Source organism: Sorex araneus, chromosome 1 (assembly GCF_027595985.1).
Source record: "Sorex araneus isolate mSorAra2 chromosome 1, mSorAra2.pri, whole genome shotgun sequence".
Taxonomy (NCBI): Eukaryota; Metazoa; Chordata; class Mammalia; order Eulipotyphla; family Soricidae; genus Sorex; species Sorex araneus.
The window spans coordinates 428,121,277-428,145,587 of NC_073302.1; the positions used below are offsets into that span (position 1 = coordinate 428,121,277).

At 48.0% G+C, this 24,311-nt stretch overlaps 1 protein-coding gene across 6 annotated transcripts in view; it reads left to right on the forward strand.

Annotated features, from left to right (window-relative positions):
• The window catches only part of NRF1 (nuclear respiratory factor 1), a 112,820-nt gene that overhangs the window by 57,390 nt on the left and 31,119 nt on the right, over nt 1-24,311 (forward strand). For all 6 annotated transcript variants that reach the window (XM_055124718.1, XM_055124720.1, XM_055124714.1 and 3 more), the window contains 4 exons: nt 10,520-10,678; nt 12,160-12,357; nt 13,836-13,937; nt 22,195-22,352. In XM_055124718.1, the coding sequence (XP_054980693.1) occupies nt 10,520-10,678; nt 12,160-12,357; nt 13,836-13,937; nt 22,195-22,352 (617 nt within the window). The remainder of the gene's footprint in view (nt 1-10,519; nt 10,679-12,159; nt 12,358-13,835; nt 13,938-22,194; nt 22,353-24,311) is intronic.

Below are 24,311 nucleotides of genomic sequence, written 5' to 3' on the forward strand. Positions count from 1 at the left end.
CTCCTCCTTCCTCTTCCTTTGCAGGGAAGTTAAGAAAACTTAACTTAAAGCAAATACTCTGATAAATCATACTGAAGGAATTTTCCTAGACTACCCCCACTTTTTTTTTTGGCTCGTGAAGCAATAACTTGACCAAGATCATATGCCTTTCAATATAATTTTTCTACCCTCTTTATTAATAGATTTCTGTCTTGCTAAATCAAGTTCTATGGTTCTCCCCCCCCCCTTATTCTGGCACCATTCATCAGGGCTGCTCTTTCTTTTTGGGGGCAGTGGGTAGAAGGTAGGGCTGAGCCACACTCAACTGTGCTCAAGGTTACTGCCTGCTGTGAACTTGGGGATCACTCCTGGTGGGCTCGGGGGAGCATAGACGGGGGTCGGGGATCAAACCTGGGTCGGCAGCGTGCAAGGCAGGTGCCCTCCCTACCCGCTGTACTTAACACTCCAGCTAGAATTTGAGAATAGGGACTTAGACGCTCTTCTCCCTTGCTGCCCTGGCACCTGCGGACTGCCGTCACAGTGATACTCCGTCAGCGTCTCCTCCCTGTTCGGAGGCCGGCCCAAAGGGTGGGTCGCTGCCCCAGAAGCCCTGTGCATACTCGCGTGCGTGCATACATGCATGCATGTGTCTGTGTTTCTGTGTGTGTGTGTGTTGGTCTGCTGTCTTCCTCAGAAAACTATATTGTTATCATAACTGAGTCTTTCAGTTAGCCTACTCTCAACACTTCCTATTTTAAAGGAATTTCTTGACTTGCTTAGCAGCTATCAAAATTGTCTCTTGCACAGATCAATACTTAAACATAAATATTGTAAGGTCTACCTAAATTAAATGCCCTGTTCTTTTTAAGGAAACAGCTCTGTAGGTTTTTTGGTTTGGGGTTTTAGTAAAAGAAAATTTCTATATTAGAAAACATAATGTTTCACGTGAAAAATGTCTGTTGTAAAAGCATATCTTGGTCCTGATAGTCTTTTTATTGTATAGGTGGTAAAACACACACAGCTTTGTAGAATTTTATTGTATTTATTTTGGCTGGAAGACCACACTCAGAGGTGCTTAGGGATGACTGCTGGCTCTGTGCTCAGAGATTACTTCTGGTGGGCTCAGGAGACCATGTGGGATGCTAGAGATCAAACCCCGGTCAGTTGTGTGCAAGCAAATACCCTACCTATAGCAAGGCAAGTGCTATATTACCACCCTGGCCCCTGTTGAATTACATTGAAATACATATTATTATTATTATTATTTTTTTTCTTTTTGGGTCACACCCGGGAATGCACAGGGGTTACTCCTGGTTCTGCACTCAGGAATTACTCCTGGCAGTGTTCAGGGGACCATATGGGATGCTGGGATTCGAACCCGGGTCAGCTGCATGCAAGGCAAACGCCCTACCTGTTGTGCTATCGCTCCAGCCCCATATATTAATATATTTTTCAATTGCAGCATCACGCTTTACTAAGTTACTCATGACTGAGTTTCAGGCATGCAGTGTTCAGCACCCATTCCGTTACTAGTGTCTGCTTTCCTCCATCGAGTCCAGTTTCCCTCCCCTCTCCCAGGCTCCCCTTTTCACCACCCCAGCCCCCTGCCCCACCACCCTCCTCCGCCTTTTAGGCACTGTGGCTTATAATACTGTTGCTGGTAGGGCTTCCTGCACAACCTTGACTACTTCCCAGCACTGCCTCCCGTTCCTGAGTGACCGCTTCCCTCCACCGTGATGTAAAGAGAATTTGAACGTCCACCTCCCTTGTAAAATAGTGGCGAGAACTTTCCTCCTTAACACCTGCCACTCTGCATAAGAATCAAAACACATTGAGGACTGAGTTACAGAATAAATCAATTCGGTGAAGATTTTGCCAAGCCAGGGTTCATTTACAGTGAAATAATGAAATCATCCTTTTCAGAGATTCTGAAGCCAGGGTTGCAGTATTTTCTAGGGTTACTCCTAGCAGAGCCCAGTGGACAGGCTGAATCACACTTCAGTGTACATAGGAATTAGCTGAGGGCGGTGTCTGCCTGAGGCGGCCCGAGAGTGCCTCCAGGCCAATCCCAGCCATGCCAGTGCTGCTGGTCTTCAGGCTACCTTTGAGGTCAAGGAATCACATTGTTTCCTGAAGAGCTTCTCAGTAATATTTACAGTTTGCGAGCGGAAAATCAGCTGTACTCTTTATTACACTTGAGTCCTATAGGATTCTCTTGCTCTTGGGAAGTTGTAAATCTTTCTAGGGTTCCTGTTAGAAGAGTTCCAGGCAAAGATTGTAGTTATAAACAAAATGTCAAAATGTGAACTTGGTCTCTCTCTCTCTCTCTCTCTCTCTCTCTCTCTCTCTCTCTCTCTCTCTCTCTCTCTCTCTCTCTCTCTCTCTTTCTCTCTCTCTCTCTCTCTCTCTCTCACTTGGGCAGTCTTTGTTGCCTTAGCATTATTCCCTTGGAGTGTTGATGCAACAGGATAGTAATTTTTCACCAGTTTTCAGAAGAGCCTTCAGAAACATTCAGTACAGTGATCGTTCATTAGGAAGAAGCTATTCACAGAATTTGACATTTTTACATAAAAAAAACTTTCAATCACTGGGGCCAGAGCAGTAGTACAGCAGCTAGGATGTTTGCTTGCCTACGGCCAACCTAGGTTTGATCCCCGGATCCCATTTGATCCTCCAAGCCTGACAGGAGTGATTTCTGAGTGCAGAGCCAGGAGTAACCACTGGGTGTGATCCCTGCACCCACCAAAGGAAACAGAAATTCAGTCACCTGTTAAGGGTGTTTGAGCACTGCCTTGTTTTATTTTCGAAAAAGCTTAGATCTAGCCTTAAAGATTACAGTGTTCCAGTTATGTATAGTCTCTCACACGGACAACTTCCTAGGAACAAAGTACGGAAGTAGAAAGAGACAGTCAGGGGTTACAGCAGTTGAAATAGGAAGCTACAGCCTAACAGGTATAAGGCATCTGGTGCGATGGTGAGTGAGTACTGGAAGCTGGGTGGCTGTGCCACCCTGTGAATGCACTCATGCCGCTGAGGTGTACCTGTTAAGGTTTCTGCTTTTATGTTAGCATATTTTACACTGGAGAGGCATTTTTAAGAAGAAAAAGGAGGCTGGGAAGATGACTGAAAGGGCTGAAGTGTGCGCACGGCATGCGGGAGCCCTAGGCTCTACCTGAGCAATGTGTGGCCCTGAGCACCAGTGGGAGCAGCCTCCTCCCCCCAGCAGCACTCCACCAGCTATAACCCAAGCACAAACAACACAGCAGAGAGAAAAAAGCAGTGTCGTCCCATTGTTCACCAATTGGCCCGAGCAGGCACCAGTAAAGTCTCCATCGTGAGACTTGTTACCGTTTTTGGCATATCGAATGTGCCACGGGTAGCTTGCCAGGCTCTGCCATGTGGGCAGGATAGTCTCAGTAGCTCTCCGGGCTCTCCGAGAGGGACAGAAGAATCGAACCTGGGTCTGTCGCTTGCAAGGCAAACGCCCTACCCGCTGTGCTATCGCTCCAGTCCAGAGGGAAAAAGAGGGCTGAGAAATTGATCCGTGTGTTGCATGTGTATGCTCCTCTCTTTCCCAGCACCAGAATAAGGTGCAAATAAGAAAAGGGCTGGATTAGTACTTCGCAGCAGTCCTCAGACCCAACCACGCAGTAGAATCATCTGGGGACCTTAAAGTCCTGTGCCCAGGTCCACTCCAGAGCTCTGAAATCAGGGTCACTGGAGCTGAGAGCCAGCTGCTGGCAGGAAGTGCTGAGAACCACCACTGAGGATAACAAGTCCAACTCCTGGCAGTGGGGCCAGAGGGCGATGTCCACATGGAATCCCCTCCCGGGGCTGTGGGGAAGGGGTGTGTGGTGTTCTTCCACATAACTGGCAGGATGGGATGAAGAAAATACAATGGCAGCAGCCACACTGCATTTGTTCATAAAGGAAAGAACGCATTTTGATGTCTTTAATTTGTATGTTGAGGCCATAGTGCATTTAAATGACAGTGTAGGTTTAGTGGGTACAATTTCACGCCTCTTCAGAGTGCATGTTGAGTTACTGCTCCCACCACCCAGGTACCATTGCCCTTCATCACAGATCACTGCGGGGCGTATTTTGGATGGACTAGAAGAACAGGGTTAAATTCTCAAATACCAAGAGAAAGGATCTGCAGATTATATGGTGACAGTAGGAGAGATTAATCTTTCCCTCAATGAATAAGAAAAATATAATTAGAAAAACGATAAGCAAAGCATTACAGACAGTTCATAGAATTAACCATTTCCTCCCCCAATGAGAGGAGCCCAAATGAAAGGAAGGTGTAAAATGTGACTGTGTCCTGTACAGTTGCGGACGTGGGCTTGGCCGCTGTGTTTGGAGGACAGTTTGATGGGGAGTATTCGACTGTTCGTGCTTATGCCCTTTGGCTGTTTCTGCTAGAGAAATTCTCTTATATGTGCACCACAAAAGCCTGTGAGAACACTGTGCGAGCAAAACAATCTAGATGGTTAATGGAAAAAATCTGGACTCTAGACACTAAGCGCCTGTTTTTTTAAAAAACTAGGTTATTCTGGGCCAGAACAATAGTACAGATGTGGCGCTGTTCCCCATAACTGGAAAGATTTTTTTGGCAGGATGGGGTGGAGAAAATATAACGGTAAGAGCCACACTGCCTGTTTGTAGTACAAAGAACACATTTTGACTTAATTTTTGTGTTGAAGCCATAGGGCATTTGCCTTGCACATGACCAACCTAGGTTCGATCCCCGGCATTCCACACAGCCCCCCAAACACTGCTAGGAGTAATTCCTGAGTGCGGAGCCAGGAGTAACCCCTGAGCATCATGAGGTGTGTCTCCCCCTGCCTCAAAGAAAAAAGAGAGAGATTTCTGCCAGGAGAATATCTCTGTGACAATATGTTGAATGAGAAAAGCAAGTTGTAGCAAAATAACGTACATATGGTAGCATTTGTATTTGTTTCATGAGATAAAATGAAGCTTTTATAGCATAGATTTATGTCAATGCATATAATTTGGTCTAAGAAGAGTATGTTTGCCAGATGCTTCCAAATAGACGATGAGTTGGGGAGGGCAGGTTGGAAAGAGAAGACGGACTTGATCTGTGCCAACGAGTCTCTCCGAGTGGTCTTTGCTGACTGACCCCTAGATTTGCTCATTCTGAAGTTACCTGAATTTTTTCCTTTCAAAGTTGTTCTTATGTTTGTAGGGGGCTGTGTTCTGTGGGGAAGTGAGTTTAAGGGAAACCAGTGTTCTTTCTGGCAGTACCTTCATGGTTGTGATGAGCAGAGGTCAGTGGAATAAATTTTGGAACAAATTACAAATTGTAAGCAAAGATTCCCCCTCCCTTTTCTAATGCAATTCAAATATCTATTTAAGTATAATTGGGTCTGTTGACTTGGAAGCTCATAACTTTAAATGAAAATAATAATCTGTGGTGTGAAATGTTGTAGTTTTCTTTTCCTGCCACATTTTTGTTTTCCTATAGCCCTAGAAAGGGTCCACCTTCTACGTGGTTTAAATTTAGCTATCTTCTCTTTAAATTTATTTTGCATTCTCTGGCTTCTTCAGTAGAGGAAGAGTTGGCAAACATTTCAGTTTGAAAGACCTTTTCTTGGTAATGGACCTAATTGGTTATCAGGAGTCTCAAACTTCCTAGACTCAGGTGCGTGTGGGCAAAGATTGGGAAATGAGAGGAGAAGGGGATTTGGGATGTAGAAGATTGATCCATTGCTGAACACCAAAGAATTGCCTGGGTTTACAACTGGAAACTTTCTAGCATAGTAAGAATTGCTTCATTTGGGCCAAATTAAACTTTTTTGAGTTCTGGCTCTGGTTTCCACATGATCCACAGCGGGACTCTACTGCCACGGACACGAATCTGATCACATTTTGCTGAACGTAACCGGAGACGAGTGGCATTTTCCACTCTGTGTTGGTTTGGGTGGGTTTCCCCACCAAGCGGGGCCTCTAAGCCCTGATGGAGCCCTGCACCAGAATGAGAGGCTCGGAAAGCTTGTGGCAGCCCAATTAAAGGACAGCCTGGAAGGGTGGCTTTACCTCTGCTGATCCTGTTGATTGTCTCCCCTGTGGATTAGAGACCAACCTTCCTTAACAAGCACATTGAATGGCTTGGGTTTCCAGAACTCTCCAGGACCAGTAATTAATCCAGCTGGTAATGAGCACAGAGCTGATTTCAGGACGGGAATTATTTAACTCTTTCTGTGCTAGACTTACAAATAGTGTTTTTAGAACCAGGGTGATGGCTCTAAGGACGGGAGCGCGTGCATGCAATCCCCAGCCACGGTCAACCCCCTGCACCTAAAGGTCCCCCAAGAACCACTGAAAGTGACACCCCCACCACCACCCCCCGCCCAGCACCCTGCCAGGAGTAGTCTCCAGCACTGCCTGCCGTAACCCCAAAGCAGAATTGTCCTTTTAAAACTTAGCACCTTTTACTACAGTATAAAAAGTTTGGTTTAAAAAAAAAAAAAGTCATCCCCCTTCTCAGTGAAATTAGAGTATGTCCTAATTGAAAAGGAAAAGAAATCCTTCATCTCTAATATGCTGAGATTTGAAATGTGAACATTTATAGTAGAAGATACTTTTTGCCTCTTGTTTGTACAGTGGGGTAAACTTTGTACATTAATAACAATAAAGTTGATATTAGTACTTTCAGCAACTAAGACCTGGCCAGAACTTGCCTTCTCTCCAGTTCTGTTTTTAATTCTCTGAGGGCTTTTGCCTATGGAAGTCACCTTTTCTTTAAACTGCTTTCATTTCTTCAGCCTGTTATTTTTCTAGAAGTTCGAAACATTTCCAAGCCAGAGATTTCTAGAGCATAAAACATCTTTGAGAAATTCGCTAATTGTCTCCTTCCTTTAATTAGAGGAAGTCCCGTTTTCTGATGATTTGGTCTGCATGACGAACGATCAGAAATCCAGCACATGTCACCTGTCTACCTCTCCCTTTGTGGTTGAGGGGGTGAGAGTTAGTTTCTCAAGATGAAAAATTGACTAGATGGTCATTTCGGTGCTGTTTATTTCTCGTCCTCTGCCATATTTATACAGATGCATGCAAACTCACTCTGCTACCTCTTGGCTGCTTCTTTTATGGAGACAGGATCAGTGTCTTTGTAAATTACGGTGTGTTTGACATTAGAAGCCATTTTAGCCTTTTCGAACACTGGCTAAATGTAGCCAGTAGCCTGTCTTGTCAGAGGAAGGTGAGATGAGGATGAGGGGGAGAACTTGAAGCCTTCTAGAAGGCACAAATAGGATCCACCAGCTTTGGGCTGGAAAGTAGGTGTGAAGGTGGGGCGGATACCATCGGCCTTTCAGAGAGGGAAGAATTATGAGCGGCCAGATGGGAGAGGAAGAGATGATTAACTCAAGGGTTGAGATGAGTTGCTTGGGAAGAGAAAGGCTGGGCCGGGCAGGGCGATGGAGTTCTGCTGGCAGACAGAGGCCCACGAGCCAGGTCGTTGCACAGAGAGGAGGGGAAAGCGGGGCTGATTCTGGAGCCAGTGAGTTCTTAGATCCCAGTGGAAGGCCGGAAACCTGAAGCAGGTCTGAGTACGGCAGCTTCCCGCAGCCAGGTGCCAGGTGACCCAGCGCTGAGCCGTCGGTGGCACAGGCAGAGGGCGGGGAGCTGTGGGTCGGAAGCTGAGAGACTCCAGACTTGGAGATGATACAGGGTTCGGGCTAGGGTTGGCCAAAATCTTTTTGTTTGTTTTTAATTAAATCATTGTGAGATAAACAGTTACAAAGTTGTTCATGATTGATTGGGTTTCAGTCCTACATACAGTGTTCCAACACGGTACCTTCACCAGTGCACATTTCCCACCAGCAATGTCCCTAATTTCCCTCCATCCACACCCCCAGTCTCTCTCTGTCTCTCTCTCTGTCTCTCTCTCTGTCTCTCTCTCTCTGTCTCTCTCTCTCTCTCTCTCTCACACACACACACACACACACACACACGCTTTCTGGTCATTATGATTGGCAGTACAGGTACTGTAACGTTATCATGCATATTCCTTTGCCTACTTTTAGCCCTCAGTTCTTCTTGTTCAGAATGACCATTTCCCGCTGTCATTGTCATCACGGTCTCTTCTCTATCCTAACTACCCCTTCCCCATACCCCCTCTGTGACAAGCTTTTAACCGTGGTGACTAGCCAAACTCTTATCACCAAGCATTCTAGACAGCTAGCTAATTTTCACTGGATATGTTAGAATGGTTAATTTAGAGATATTTAACCTTCTAGTTTCATTTTATTCGAATTTTGGGTTTTTCCTACCTATGGATCTAAAAAACTCTCCTTTGAAGACTTCTGTGATTAAAAAAAGGGGGAAATTTCAAGTCTGTGAGATGAGCTTATTTGTGTTATGAAAAAGCCATTGCTTTTAAATGTAAAGAAGCTTGAATATCATATAAAAGGATTAAGCCCTTTCCTTCTGTGGACCCAGGCTGAAAAAAGATCCTTCCAAGAAGACAGGATAAAAGGGAAAATGACTTTGAGATGCACTTTCTTAAAATAACTAAGAAGTGACCTCATGGAGCCAGCTGATGGCCTGGGTTTGCAAATGGATACGTTTCTCTGAGCCTGCTGCTTGCCGGAGCCAGAGCCAGATACACTGAGGACAAGGATTACATCATATCCTGTCTCCTGTCTGGGAGAGGGACTCAGAGAGGGGGGTGTGGTGGGAGAATGAACAATGTAAATAAATATAAATACTGTCAACCAGAGCTTGCTTTGTTAAGGTTTATATTGTCTTCAGGTAAACAATTGCAATTGTGATATATTTATGTTTATGTAGACTCTTCGATGTAAGTGAGTTTCTCTATGAATGCAGTGTTTCCGTCATCCTCATTGGTGCTTGAGTATTGTGTTGAATACTTCATTTGATATTTTAGCACTGATGTTAGTTAAGTACAAAGGCCATTTGGGCCTTTTTCTTTTCTTTTTTCCCGTTTTACAACTGCAAACTTGTGTCCTTGAGTCTAGCTCCTTGCTGAAATTGCCCCTTCTTTGTTCTGAGGATGAAGAGGTAGAAGGTTGTGTCCTTGGTTGAGTGCCGCCTTTCCTCCTGAGTGCCAGTGGCCTCAGAGAGCGGGGAGGAAGCGTAGGTCACCACTTGGTAAATTGCTTCTCTTGAGGAACGGCTGTTGGCTCTGTGGTTTAAACCTGTTGGGTCTGGGGCTGGAGCGATAGTACAGTGGGGAGGGTGTTTGCCTTGCACGCGGCCAACCTGGGTTTGATTCCCAGCATCCCATTTGGTCCCCCAAGCACCTTCAGGAGTAATTTCTGAGTGCATGAGCCAGGAGTAACCCCTGTGCATCACCAGGTGTGACCCAAAAAAGGGAAGGAAAAAAAAGTGAACCTGTTGGGTCTGGCTTTGGTTTATAAAATAAATCTGCGTGATGTTCATGGTCTAACTTGAGACATCAGACTCAAAGACATTTGCCTATCTAGAAGAATTTTAGGATGATTTCCTTTCTTATTTAAAAGGCCAGTTTATTGGCCAGTTTATTGGCCTTTTAAATAAGTTAAAAGTTAAAAGGTGTACTTTGGGCGGTTAGTTTGGGGCCACACCCCAGCCTTGCTCAGGGCTTACTCCATACTCAGGGATCAGTCTTGCAGGACTCGGAACCATACAGGCTGCTGTCTCTCTAGCTCTATGTTGTCTGTTTTGTAACCAAGCATCCGAGCTCTTATTGGTAGTAGTTTTTCATTTCATTTTCTGGGGTTTTCTAGGTGCCGAGGAGTATCACTGACAACTGACAAATAGTGTTTTGACCTGCTCTTCACCATTTATCTCTCTATACCTACTTATTGCCTTTAGAAAAACAAAAACAGTGTAGAAAACAATTTATTTTGTTGTGATAGTGATACCTTAAATACGTGGAAACCATAGAAGGGAAATAGCAGAGGTTCCCAAACTTAACTTGGTTTACCATCCCATTTCCAAAAAAAAAAAAAATTAGTCAGTGCCCTCCTAGGAAGTCTGCCTTCTTTCATTGAACCCTGCACCTCCAGCTACTAAACACTCTGCCCCACCTTCATTCTAACCCCTTGTTCTGGCACCTCCTAAGAGGGTACTGTATGACCCACTTTGGGAAACACTCAGTTACGGTACCTGAGGAGACAGAAACTAAGCACGACCTTACAAGAACATATTTCTGAAGTGCAGCTTTAAGGTGCACTTTGCCAACCCAAGTTTCCTTCTCACTCACCTGTGGAGGTACAGCTGCGTGGGAGAGGAACAGGTTTTCACTCACAGTTTGGAATGCTGCAGCGCATTCCAGGAACGTGCTCTGCTTTATAATCTTAGGGTTTGGAGAGGCACCAGAGAGAGAGGACAGGGGTTTAAGCACTTGCCTTGCATGTAGCTGGCCCCAGTTCAGTCCCTGGCCCCTCGTATGGTTGTCTCTGCTCCTCTGGGTGTGGTCCACCCACCCCTAAAGAAATCTGGTGGGAGACACTGGCAAGACATTCTGACTGTATTCCATGCCTCTTAAGAACAAATGCTTCTCTTCCAGGCCCAGCTTCGGGCATTTATTCCAGAAATGCTCAAGTACTCCACGGGGCGGGGAAAACCAGGCTGGGGCAAAGAAAGCTGTAAACCCATCTGGTGGCCTGAAGACATCCCGTGGGCAAACGTCCGGAGTGATGTCCGCACAGAAGAGCAGAAGCAGAGGGTAAGGGCTCTGACTTGAGTCGCCTTTTACTGTTGCATTTTGAAATGACCCACTTCGATTTTGTTGTTTCTACTTTTTAAAGCCAAAATAGCCTAAAAAACACTTAATATCGCATGTGTGTAATAGCCACGCCTATCGTTTTTAAAGCAAATTGGTATTCTCTGACGTATAGTTTTCCCATGCACGTCCCCATCACTGCAAAGAGGAGACCGGGTAAGTCCGTAGTTTACATTTCTCTGCCATTCCGAGCAGTTTTGACTTCATAGGGTGCTTGGGGAAAACCAAAGAAACTTAATGTATGAGTCATTTTTGAAGACTTAGGAATGTCTTCATTCTGGTTTAGAAAGAATCACGGTCCAGCATAGGCCCCGGGAGGGTGTCAGGGCCAGAATGCCTGCGTGTGGGAAGACCTTGGGTCTGACCCCTCGTGCCCCTGCACAAACTGAGCAGGTCCTCATAGCCCTGCCATCAGTTCCCTGGCACAGAGGCAATTCCTGGGGTGCACACAGCCCAGATAAAGGGTCTGGCCCCCTTAAACACTGCAGCTGGAGAGATGGGAGAATTCGGGGGCCAAGTTGTCAGACCCCAAGTCTGAACACGACCCCGCCGGCACCACCGCCCAAGAGTGTGAGCACAGCCAGGCACGGGCTCAGTGGCTTCTGCGGAGGAAGAGAGAAAGAGTAAAGAAAAAATGATTTCAAAAGAAAAAAACAGAATTAGATATGAAATTGGCCCAATGGGTCTGACAATAACAGAACTTTTTTTTTTTCTTTTTCTTTGCAGGGGTGGGAGTAGGGGTGGGGGGTTTATGCCTTGTATGCTCGGGGACTGCTCCTTGCCTGGTGCTCAGAGATTACTTCCATTGGCACTGGGCTGTCTTTTATATTTAGTTTGCAATTTTTAATGTACCTAATATATTTATTTTTAGTGTTTTTTTCTAAATTAAAAAAATTACTATTAAAGTTTAGGTAGCACGGTTATAAGAATGTTCATGTTTATGGTTTTGATGTGGTTCTCGGACCCACCAGTGTGCACAAGACTCCCCATCCCTGTCTCCTTATGGCTCCTGGTCCACATCCCACCCCCACCCCCACCCCCCACCCTCCCTTCACCCTGATGGTAATCTCAGTTTTGTAAATCAAAGACTAGGAGGGAACGTCTTTTAATAAGAGGAAAAGCTGCTTATTAGCCATCATCCTCTACTTTTTTCTGTGTGAGAATCTTAATTTGCAGTTGTTGGCAGGCAGGAACCTTCCTTGGTGAGCAGTTAAGAGTTGACCTTAGGGTAGAATAGGGCCTGACATGGAGGATGGAAAAGCTGGCAAAGTACACTGGGGTCCGGAAGGAAAGCAGGGAGACCTGTGGAGTTGCTCTCCGAAGGGCTGCGACGCGTTGATCATTAGAAGCCGCTCTTCTGCCGTGTGACTGAGTGACCAACCTTTCTGTGGCTTCATGTGCTTTTTCTGGTCTCTTGATCACAGGTTTCATGGACTCAGGCGCTACGGACCATAGTTAAAAACTGTTATAAGCAGCACGGGCGGGAGGACCTTTTGTACGCGTTCGAAGACCAGCAAACACAAACACAGGCCACCACCACGCACAGTATAGCCCATCTTGTCCCGTCCCAGACCGTAGTCCAGACCTTTAGTAACCCTGACGGCACTGTCTCACTTATCCAGGTGAGTACACGGGACGGTGACTGGCTCCATGCGCCGCCTCGTCTAAGCCGGGACAACACCTTCGTGCCCATCCTTATAATGAACTCGAGCTCTCTTTCTAAGACCTCCCTGTTGAAGCTGAGTTTGGGGGGCTGGAGTGATAGCATAGCGGGTAGGGTGTTTGCCTTGCATGCGGTTGACCCAGGTTCGATTCCCAGCATCCTATATGGTCCCCTGAGCACCGCCAGGAGTAATTCCTGAGTGCAAAGCCAGGAGTAACCCCTGAGCATCGCCAGGTATGATCCAAAAAGAAAAAGAAAAAAAAAGAAACTGAGTTTGGGGTATTTTTTTGTTGGCATGCAAGTAAATTCAGAGTTACAGGCAGTGTTTTGGGCCCTTTCCAAAGCAAAGGGCTATAAAATGGCTTCTTAGAGCATTCCACTGTCAGTGACCCAGGAACGTGGCTCCTGCTCGCCCCTCCACTACAGGCTGGGCGGCGAGTAGAAAGCAGGTTTGACTGACACTGGGTGCCAGCGGTAGAACATGGTGCCTTCTAGCTTATTCGACTGAAGTGGAACTCCAAAACTCATTAATATCTGAGATCGAAGTTAAGTAACTCAATTCATCATGGGAAACGTAGTCCTTGTTATCTCTGCTGGATTTGTACTAAATGAATTTTTTATTTGTATTTTATTTTTTTCCCATTTTTTAAAATTGAATCACAGTGATATGCACATTTACAAATTTGTTCATGATTGAATTTCAGTCATATGATGTTCCAGTACTTGTCCCTTCACCAGTGTGTTTTCCCCACCACCAATGGTCCCAGTTTCCCTCCCATACCCCCCTACCCCGCATCCCATCACCTGCCACTATGGCAGGCACTTTCTCTCGTCTCTGTCTCTCTCTGTCTCCTTTTGGACCTTACGGTTTGTGATACAGGTGATGATAGGTTATTAGGTATATCCCGTTAACTATGCCCTTCACCCAACACACACTCTATGTGGCAAGCTTCTAACCATTGACCTGTCCTCCTAGGCCCTGTTTACCTCACCTTGGATATTAGTCTTATACATATGGCTGGAGCAATAGCACAGTGGGTAGGGTGTTTGCCTTGCATGTGGCCAACCTGGGTTCGATTCCTCCATCCCTCTCTGAGAGCCCGCAAGCAACCGAGAGTATCCTGCCTGCACGGCAGAGCCTGGCAAGCTCCCCGTGGCGTATTCGATATGCCAAAAACAGTAACAAAGAGACTCACAATGGAGACATTACTGATGCCCGCTCGAGCAAACTGATGAACAATGGGACAACAGTGCTACATATTTATAGATTTTTTTATATCCCACAAATGAATGTAGTCATTCTCTACCTGTCCCTCTCCTTCTGACTCATTTCACTCAACAAGATACTCCTCATGTCAATCCAACTAAATGAATCTTGACTCCTGAGCAAGGAAGGGTCTACCCATTGGCACTTACATTGTCTGTATTTTCCTTTAGGTTGGTACAGGGGCAACAGTAGCCACATTGGCTGATGCTTCAGAATTGCCAACCACAGTCACTGTTGCCCAAGTGAATTATTCTGCTGTGGCTGACGGAGAGGTAAGAAAGAGGATTCTGTCTGCCTCTACTGAAATACTGACATTTGTAGGTGAGGGAGAGTGAGGGACCAGAATGTGAAACAACTGTAAGTAGTTGCACATTTGTAGCATTATTTTATTTAAACCATTGAAAACATCATACCATAATAATTTGCAAATAATTCTACATGCTGTGCATATTAATTTTGGCCATTTGAAATCAGTAAATCATTTTTATTCGGATCTGTCAGGAACTCATAATTTTATATTTATAATATAACATTTCTTATAATACACAATGAAAAGGAATTATCAGGGATAAAGATAGAGTATGGCTTGCCTTTCATGCAGCCATACTTGACCCTGGCACCACCAAGGATAAGACCTGAGCACCGCTGGGTGTGTCCCAAAAACAAAGGAGTTAGTTATTATATACTTTTGTTCTATGAACCCCAGAGAATTTCATCTTTGACTTTTATGGGAAGAATTGGATCATTAGGAGCTAGTGAGTTAGTACAATGGGTAGGGCAGTTGCCTTGCATGCAGCTGACCGCGTTCAATACCCTGAACCTCATAGAGTCCCCCGAGCACTGCCAGGAGTGCTCCCTGAGCACCACGAACTGTGGTCCCAAAATTAGCAACAACAAAATGAGATCATTAAACTGAAGCTAACTAGGAGCAGAAAGGCTGGTGCAGGGATTAAGGTGCTTGCTTTGCTTGTCATTGACCCTGGTTTGACACCCAGTAGGACATACGGTTCCCTAAGCACAGCCAACAGTTTTGACCCCAAAACCTAAATGAGGCCAAACTCAACCCATATGGTCTCCCGATCTTCCACTGAGAGTGAACACTGAGCTCAGGCCAGAAATTAACCCTGAGCACTGAGTACCACCAGGTGTGGCCCAAAAACACACAAAAAAATTAAAACCAAAACTGAAGGTAAAGCATTATTTGAAAGGATAAATATTTTTACTAATCAGACACAAGTTACTGGATTTTAAACATGCTTTTGAAAGGACTTCACAAGAAAATTCTTCCCTATCAAAACTATTGAATTATGGAATGTTAAAAAGGTAGCCAACCTTTATTGAACCAAGCCCTTGTCCCTCTGAAGCCGAGCTTCTGCCATCACATTCACTTTGTATACAGAGGAGTGAAACACATGGAAGGTCGGTGCCTGGCCCAAAGGCCTCGGAAGGTGGGTCACACATGGAGCAGCAATCCTGTCTCCTCTCTGAGCTCTCGGGCCATCAGCAGAGAGGCTGGAAAGGCGTCACTGAGTCGCCGCAGGCTTCTCCCTGGAGTGCAGCACGATGTGCTCTGGATTTGAAAGACAGCCAGTAACTGTCAGAGAGCAGTACCCGGGCCTCCCTCTCCTTCAAGCCCAGGGACCATTTCTGCTTGGAAAAGTACTCTTAGAAAAGTCCCTTTTGTCTCTGCGTCTCAGGAGGGAGAGAACTGATGGAGCCTCACAGTGTGAGACGGGGAGGAGTTCTGCCGACCCCTCAGCCTGGCCTGCAGTTCCTGAGCCCATCCTGGTGGGCCAGTGCTCTCTTAGACGTGCGCAGCTGAGTGCCTGAGAACCCTGCTCTCTTGGAGCTCTCGTGGGGGAGAGAGCCGACCACCTAAGTTAATTACAGCCTGATATCTGAGAGGTGCTGCCAAGGGGTGAATGCTTTCAGGAGAGAGTGCTTCCAGCAAGGCCGTGTGGGAAGGCTGGGGCAGGAGCTGGCGTTTGGTTTTCAGTGTAGAAGGATCAGCAGGACATTTGCTTTTCTCCATAGATAAACCCGACAGGGTGTGGATTCGCTGAGAGAAAAATCCATCAGTCCCCAAACCCTAAGACTAGGGGACCTTCCCTGAAGTGTGAGAGAGGGAGAGAAACGCTGATAGGTTTGTCTTCTGGGGCGATTCTCTTTTGTTTAGTCAGCACTGTCAACCAGATCAGCCTGCTGAGTGTTCCCGTTGCTATTTAAAGAAAATAACTGTTCTCTTAAAACCTTCTATAGAGATCACGTCTTTGAAAATTTTCTGAATAATTTTATGTGTACACATGATCAGTGATTGTTCATTGATCAATAGGTGTTCATGGGAAGTACGAAGGATTAAGAAATTCAATCACATATTTACTACAGTGTTTTCAGCGCACTAACATCATCATTTCAAAGTCAGTTATTATCGGAGTGAGTGGATGGATGACATAAATAGCTTGTTGGTAAATACACAGATTCAGTTAGAAAATTCTGACTTTCCCCACACATCCAGTGAAACAAAAATATTAATATTAATGAAGAGAAGAAGCAGATCATAGGAGAAAGTGACAACACATTGTATGTAGACTTTATGGTGTGATCTGTTTGCCTTCTGGTTTCGAACTGTTGACATGATTGTTACACATCTTAGTTTTGATAGAACTAAGGATTGTCAGTTAGAACTGTCATTTAGTCAAAGTGTCTCATTCTTTTGGTAATTAAGAATGCTGCATACCATGAAGATATGAAGGAACTCAGTAGAAACATCTCGTTTCTTAGACTTAGCATCTTTTTTCCCCAAAACAAGGAGTTGCTTCCTGTAAAAAACAATAACCTACACTTTCCAGGAGCCCTGAAGTTGTTTGTTTATCCCAGCCTTGCCAGCAAGAGCTCTTAGCCACAAACTACACCCTTTAATATAAGTAACCCACATTTGGCTACATTTATAAGAAGGGCCAGTGGGGTCGTGTGTCTCTGTTGATGTCCCCAGGTCTCCCTTTTTGCTGAGGATAGCCAGTAATGCCATCAGTCTGAAACAGCAGCCGAAACCCCATCGGCAGCCTGGGACTGGTGGGGAACCCAGAGCAAGTTAAGGACATTTAGAGTAGAACAAGCAAAGAATTTCAAAGTGATATGGAATAAAATATAAAATAAAACTAACAAAGTAATAAGGAATAAAATATGTGTTGACTTAGAGTTATGCAACTTAAATTTTGGTGCGCTCTACGAAGGCAAATGGATTTGAGAATATACCGCTGAATGGTAAAACCACCATTTGGTAATAATTGTATTATGTGTCAGAAAAATTGGAATTTGCAATAGAGTGATATCTGATAATCATGGTTTATACATGGTTCTGTTAGGAGAAGAAAAGTAGAAATGCCACAAAGGCATCAGAGATAGATATTTTAGACTGGACCAGCACAACTCACTTTAGCTGGGGTTTTGCTTGTTCGTTGTTTGTTTCTAATGCATGTTAATTAACCTGAACTGTGGGCCAGATGAGCACACAGGGGAGGATGGAGAAGGAGCGTGTCTCATCCTTCCACCCATCAGGTGAACGTTCTCTGGGCCCTGCACCAGGCACTGTCGATAAAGAAAGAACGACTGCTCTTCCTTAAGGAGCTGTGGCTAGACGGCAAAGGGAACGCCTCAGAGCACAACGCAGTGAGCTCAGGGTCTGGTGCCAGCAAGCTGGGTGCTGAGAACACACGGAAGCCAAACTCGCCACCTCGGATGGTGGCGGGTAGCACGGTCTCAGCTGCTGGGACTGGAAGGGTGAGCCGGAAGCAGAGGCCGAGGGTAGGAGCTGTCCTCCCGTCAGAGGGAGGAGCACGTGTCGCGTGTGGCGTTAGGAAGGCTGGCGCACCCGCAGGGGTCCCGGGAGCTAGAGGGCAAAGGCCAGCGTGAAGCGCCTCGATGTAGCGGGTCTCTCCGAAAAGCACAGAAGCTAATGGTGTATCCTCTGAATATCTTTCCCTCCTAGAGCATGTGGCCCTTTCTTTGGGACATGGCGACATCCAGGCATAGATAACCACACAGTGACTCCCAACAGATGGCCAGGGAGAGCAACAAGGACTGAAGCAAAACACAGCTAAGGCACTGAGACCTGCCATATCTCTGAGTAGCGGCCTCTCCTCTGCCTCTTTCTCCTTCCTTTCCACCCTTCGCTGCTGTCTTCCGTGCCGTATAACTTAAGTTCCTTAAAGCACACTCTCCTCTGTATGGCAACATGCTAATACCATTCTCGCTCTGAAACTCTAGTTCTAATAAATACGTGTGTTCTGCTACCGTTGGAGTATGAGTTCTTGGGGGAGCCCCGCGAGGCCGTGCCCGGCAGTGGAGTGGGGCAGAGCAGAAGGGCCGAGCGGGAAAGAAAGCGGAAGACGGCGTCACGGCCAGAGGTGGCAGGTCTGGCCAGCTTCAGCTGATGTCCTGAGTGGAATCAACCGTCCGAGACATGGCAGAGTAACTGGCTAGCTCACGTGGCAGTTGTGACGGCGGTCAGTGTCCGTCGAGCCCCCTGTGAGGAAGGAAAAGAGTTTCCGCTGTGAATCCTGTCGCTCAGGCTGGTCCCCGCAGCTCTCACGGACAGCCCCACGTGTTGGTACCTTCTTCCTAAAGACGCTTTCTACCCTCCTGAGGAAAAGAGACCAAGGATGGTGACTGACTGTCTGACAACTTGTTCTCAGGACTCAATGACCTTTCCTGACGTGGCCGTGAGCTTCACCCAAGAGGAGTGGACTTTACTGGACCCTCGTTAGAGGAACCTGTACAGAGATGTGATGCTGGCGAAGCCCAAGGATGTGGCCCCAGTGGGGCACCATCTGCTCAAACCCAGTGTGACCTGTCGGTTGGAACAGGAACAGGTTGAGGGCAGTGGAGAGAGGAGTCCACCAAGAAGGGGAACTTGAACCCAAGGACGCGGCAGTTCGGCAGGATATTTGGGGGAAGAGAGTAGTCAGTGAGCTCGGGGTGATGGGCAGGTCCCAGGAGTAGTCTGAGAATACGGAGCCACCGGAATTCATCCCGCCCTGGGGAAGAAGCCACAAGGGTGGGGATCGTGAGCATGTGGAGGAAGCCAGCAGGCACTCACGCGCCTCAAGACACCACGAGTGAACTGAAGGTGGAGGAGAGCCTGTCCCCGGCCCTCCCCCAGTGTGATTGCGCACGAAGGAGCCCCACCGCAGAGAAGTCCCAGATGCCCCCACCCTCAGACACCTCTCCTGCTTTCTCATACTCAGTTGACACAGGCACAGTGACAGTGACGAGAAGCCCACCGCCAGAAGGACTAAGGGGAGAGCATCACCCCCCCTCACCCCCACGCTCAATCCCCCCTAACGTGACAAGCCCATGCTGGAGAGAGCCTTCGAAATGTGGGGGCTGCAGGGAAGCCTTTCCTCACCCCCCGGGCCTTACTGCACGTGTTAAAAGTCACGGCCCTGCACCTTGTGGCACTGTTGTCCCGTTGTTCATCGATTTATTCGAGCGGGCACCAGTAACGTCTCCATTGTGAGACTCGTTACTGTTTTTGGCATATTGAATACGCCATGGGGAGCTTGCCAGGCTCTGCCGTGCGGGCGGGATACTCTCGGTAGCTTGCCGGGCTCTCCAAGAGGGACGGAGGAATCAAACGCGGGTCAGCCGCGTGCAAGGCAAACGCCCTACCCGCTATGCTGTCGCTCCAGCTCTGCACCTCGTAGGTGTGAGAAATGTGAAAAGCCCTTAGCTCCATCCTCAAAACTCTCTAGTTGTTTTCAGAAGCTCGCTGGAGTGAAATCCCTTGAATGTGAAAAACGCGGGAAGCGTCTTGCCACCCTCAGGCCTCTGTGGACGTTGTAGATCTCGCCTGTGAGAGGGATGCAGGGAAGCCTCTGTTTTCAGGTTGCCATTGGAGTGGTGACGGGGGACAGGCAGTAGAGGAACATGGGAATGCCCCCAGGGGGCCCGGGTTCTACAGGTGATAGGAGGGTGGGGTAGCCCACCATCCCCCCAGAGCCCAGCGGAGGATGGGCAGTGAAGCCAGGCAGGGCCCTCTCTGTTTCCTCAGTGCCTGACAGAGTCCTCCTAGGGGAGCACGCACCCGCCAGAGAAGGCCTGCAGCTGTGAGCGCAGTAGGGAAGCCGTAGCTTTGCTCTGCACTTGAAAGCTCACGTGTGATTCTGCTGTGGGCGACAAGTCCTCGAGTGTAAACCACAGTCCTTGATCTACAGCGATGCCCGCTGGTGCGATGCCATGAGAGGAAAGGCCCTGGCAAGGCAGGAGCCCGTGCACTCCTGAGGGAGGAGGTGAGCTTGGCCCTGCCTCTCGACCTTGGGGCCACTCCCAGGAGAACTCTGGGGACAAGCAATGCCTCGTCACGGGGAGGCCCTTGACAAGCACTCCCGAGAAGCACCACCATACACTCAGTGTGGAATCTGCCTCTCTTGCAGCACACGGCACTTTCTTGGGTCCAGCGAGACACTTAGGCACAAACTAACCCATCGGTGAGCGCCAGGAATTGAAGCAGGAACAGGGACAGCTTTCCTGAGCACCGTCAGCGCCGTCGGCACTGTCTCCCCGCAGACCTCCCTCTGCCCCTGCTGCTGCTGGCTCGGAGCGGGGGACAAGTGATCTCTCTCTGGATGAGCACCCCGGACGGAAGTGGCGACAGTTACCCAGAGTCGAGAGCTCTCTAGGTGGAAAGCATTACACGGAATCGGTGGTTCTCGGCCAGGGATCGCGCGCCCCAGCTCCCCCAGATATACGTGATGGTCACGACTGAGGACGGTGCTACTGGGCCTCCAGCGCTGCCCAGGATACCCTCTAGTGCCAAGAGTTGTCGCAGGACGTTGGCAGCACACAGTGTGAGAAGTCCTGTGCTCTACCTGGCCCAGCGGAAGTCCTTGTTGTTCTGTCACCAGAAAGCGTCTTTTGCTCTTGTGTCTTCATAATTCTTCCCTACTGCCATATAATGTCGTCTAGCAGTTTTTTGCTACTTTTTTTTTTTAAGTATTTACTGGCTGAGGCAAAGGGCTCTCTGGAGCACACACTTTGCATGCTGGTTGCCCCAGGTTCAGTCTCTGCACCACGTGGTCCCCCAAGTAGCACTGCACCAGGAGTAGCCCCCACCCCCAGACTAAAATATAGCATTTTCCAAATAAATAGATAGCCCCCAAACCAAAGAAAAAATGTATAAAATAAAATGTGTTTACTGAGCACAGCAGTTTCTGTCAAAAATTAAAATGCACGGGGCCAGAGTGATCAGCAGGTAGGGCACTTTCCTGGCATGCAGCCAGCTTGGGTTCAATCCCCAGCACCCTGTGTAACCCCCCAAGCTCTCTAGGAGTGATCCCTGAGCACACAGCCAGGAGTATGCCCTGAACACCACCCGCCCCCATAAACAAATGCAAAATAGCTTTGGTTTATGATTTGATTCAGGGATCTCCCCTATAATAGATTAATATACAACATACAAAGTAGTCTCTAAGAATATCACGGTGCTATTTATAATAGCAAAAGACTGGACACTAAATGCCCACTAAAAGATGCTAAATAAGTCATGGGGAATCTAATCTAGCACAGTGCTCTGCAGCTATTAAGGAGAGTCATGAATAAATGAAGCTATTTCACTCATTCCAAAATAGAATTATTCCAGGGGGCTGTTGTTGGGGGGAGGGGAGCAAAGGAGAAAAAGAAAGGTAGAATAGGCTGGCATTTTTGTTTCTAAAAAGGAGTGCTAGGGCCCGGACGGTAGTGCAGCAGGGGAGGCGCTTGCCTTGCATGTAGCCGACCCCGGTTTGAACTATGACATCACAGGTGGACCCCGAGTCCTCCAGGATATGTTCCTTTCACCCTCTCCCAAAGGAAGGGAGGTGGCAGAACTGAAGAAATAGTGCATTGTGTGTGTGTGTGTGTGTGTGTGTGTGTGTGTGTGTGTGTGTGTGTATAAGTAGGCTTGCTTATGGAGAGTCTATCTGCAAAGACACGCAAAAAATAGCAGTGGCTTTGGGCAAAGGATCTGTGGAGTGTTGTCATATTCCCTGTGGTACAGTTTGAGTTGTTTGTTTGGGTTTTTTTTCTAAGTATTACATTTATGATCTATTAAGTGTTTTTCATTGAATTTGAATAACTGATATAGGTAACAGATGGATGTAGCTCATATATTTTTAAAAAAGCAGTGGCAGGGGTGGCAGGGGAGTGAGGATATGGTTCAAGTAGGAGAACCTTCCACGTGGCTTCAGTGCCCAGGACTGCAGGGGGTAGTCCCAGGCCCTGAGCGTTGCCTGGTGCGCCCCCACCCAGATATCAAGAGTGGGAAGCCTTGCTTTCCATGGTCTAATCCAGCCTGTTCCCATGACACTCCCCCACCCCGCCCCCGCCTCACACATACAATGAGAAAAAATGGTTCCAGTGGTTACTTTGGTCTGTTCCACAATTTTTAATGCCCATGTAAGTAAAATCAAACATATAGTCTTATAAATCTTTTTCCCTGAGGAAGACTGTTGTGACTTCTGGTGCTTCACTGCCCTGTCCTTTCTGCCTCAGGTCGAACAAAATTGGGCCACGTTACAAGGAGGGGAAATGACCATCCAGACGACACAAGCGTCAGAGGCCACCCAGGCGGTGGCCTCGTTGGCAGAAGCGGCGGTGGCGGCGTCTCAGGAGATGCAGCAGGGAGCGACGGTCACCATGGCACTGAACAGGTGGCGACAGGGGTGGCACGCCGCGGGCGGGTGGCGGCCCACTGAGGCTGCGCGATGGGAGGGAGGGAGCCGGCAGGTTACGGCGGCCCTGAGGTCGGTGTGGGTTGGCGGCTGTCACCCTCCGCCCCGCCGGCCGTGGCCCCCGTGCAGAGAGAACTCCGTGTGCTGATGCCCCGGCTTTCCCTTCCTCTCCCAAAGAAACTGGTTCGGGCAGGGGCATTCACGCCTGTTGAGGCAGGCCGACAGCCGATTTTACTGGCTCTTCAGGAAACGTGTTTTCCTCGCTTTTCAAATGAACTCAGTTCAGTGATGGGGGCAGTGGTGCGCCGCCCCCCTCGGCCTGTGGAGGAAGAGCGCCTCAGAATGGGCCCTCAGCAGAACCACCGCGTTTCCTCCCCGGGCCCTTTCACTGGTAGTTGTTGGCAGGAAAAAACAGACAAACTTCCCTGTACCAATACCCTTCGCTCCTGACATAATTGTGTGCTCAGAGGATCCAGACTTTTGTTTTGTTTGGGGGCCACATCCAGTGATGCTCAGGGCTTACTGCCTGACTCTGCACTCAGGAATCATTCCGGGCTCAATCATTACTGAATGACTGAGCCCGGGCAGGCTGCACGCATGCAAGGCGAGCGCCCTGCCCCCCTGTACTGTCTCCCCCAGACCCGGACTCGACCGTGCTTGCTCTGTGGTTAGGGAAAAGGGTGGGCCTGGACTCCAGACTGCCTGGATTTGAATTCCACCTCTGTGGTTTACTTGGGAAATGTACTTGAACTCCACGTTTGGGGTTTCTTCCTCTGTACGATGGAGGGTTAAGGGTGGTCCGGCGGGGTGGTTGCAGAGTAAGGCTGTGTCTAGGTCAGCCCTGGGCTTCCAAGATTTCTGCTCTCCCGATGGACAGCAGCTGTTCATCTCCAGTGGTCCTGGCACTAGCAGGATTTGCAGCACCACTGCAGGACAAGTCTGTAAATGTTCTCTAAGATAGGCTGTCCTCAAGGACTACACTGTAGGGCTGGAGCGATGGCACAGCGGGTAGGGCGTTTGCCTTGCACACAGCCGACCCGGGTTTAATTCCCAGCATCCCATATGGTCCCCTGAGCACCGTCAGGAGTAATTCCTGAGTGCAGAGTCAGGAATAACCCCTGTGCATTGCCAGGTGTGACCCAAAAAGCAAAAAAAAAAAAAAAAACATACAGTATTATTGTGGCGATCAAGGCAGGACTGCTGGCAAACAGCGTTTCTTTTCTTTTATAGGGGGGGGTCACACCCGGCAATGCACAGGGGTCACTCCTGGCTCATGCACTCAGGAATTACTCCTGGCGGTGCTCGGGGGACCATATGGGATGCTGGGATTCGAACCTGGGTTGGCCGCATGCAAGGCAAATGCCCTACCTGCTGTGCTATTGCTCCAGCCCCGAAAACAGCGTTTCTTGACTTGTGCACCACAGACCATGGACATTGCACCTCCAGAATATAGTAAATCCAGTGGAGGTCCAGGTGGTCATTATAAATCCCCAAACGCCATGATGGGCTACATACAAATAAAGGCCCTCCCGGAGGCTGTGTGGCCATCCAAGGTGACGTGGATCCCCCCGAGCTCTCTCACTGACTCGCCGTTTGACCTTGAGGAGCTGTGCCCCAGGGCCTGGGTCTCCTCACCCTCAAAAAATATTTTCATAAAATGATGTATATAAAACTTCTGTCGTATGGCCTGCCCGCAGCACTGTAGGATAGCTGGCATTCTAATTCTATTCTAAGACTCGTCTGCTCCAGAATCGATTATAGTGAGAAGAGAAAGGAGAGGCGGCCTTCAGGTCGGACTTGTTAAAGGCTCAGAAACCAGAGGACGAGCAGGAGTGACAAGCAAGCCAGCGTGGCCAGGACTGGGGCTGGTTGCTTACACCCACGTTAGCCCTTGAGAGAAGAGCGTAGATCCACTGGCCCCTGGAAGCTGGGCTGAGC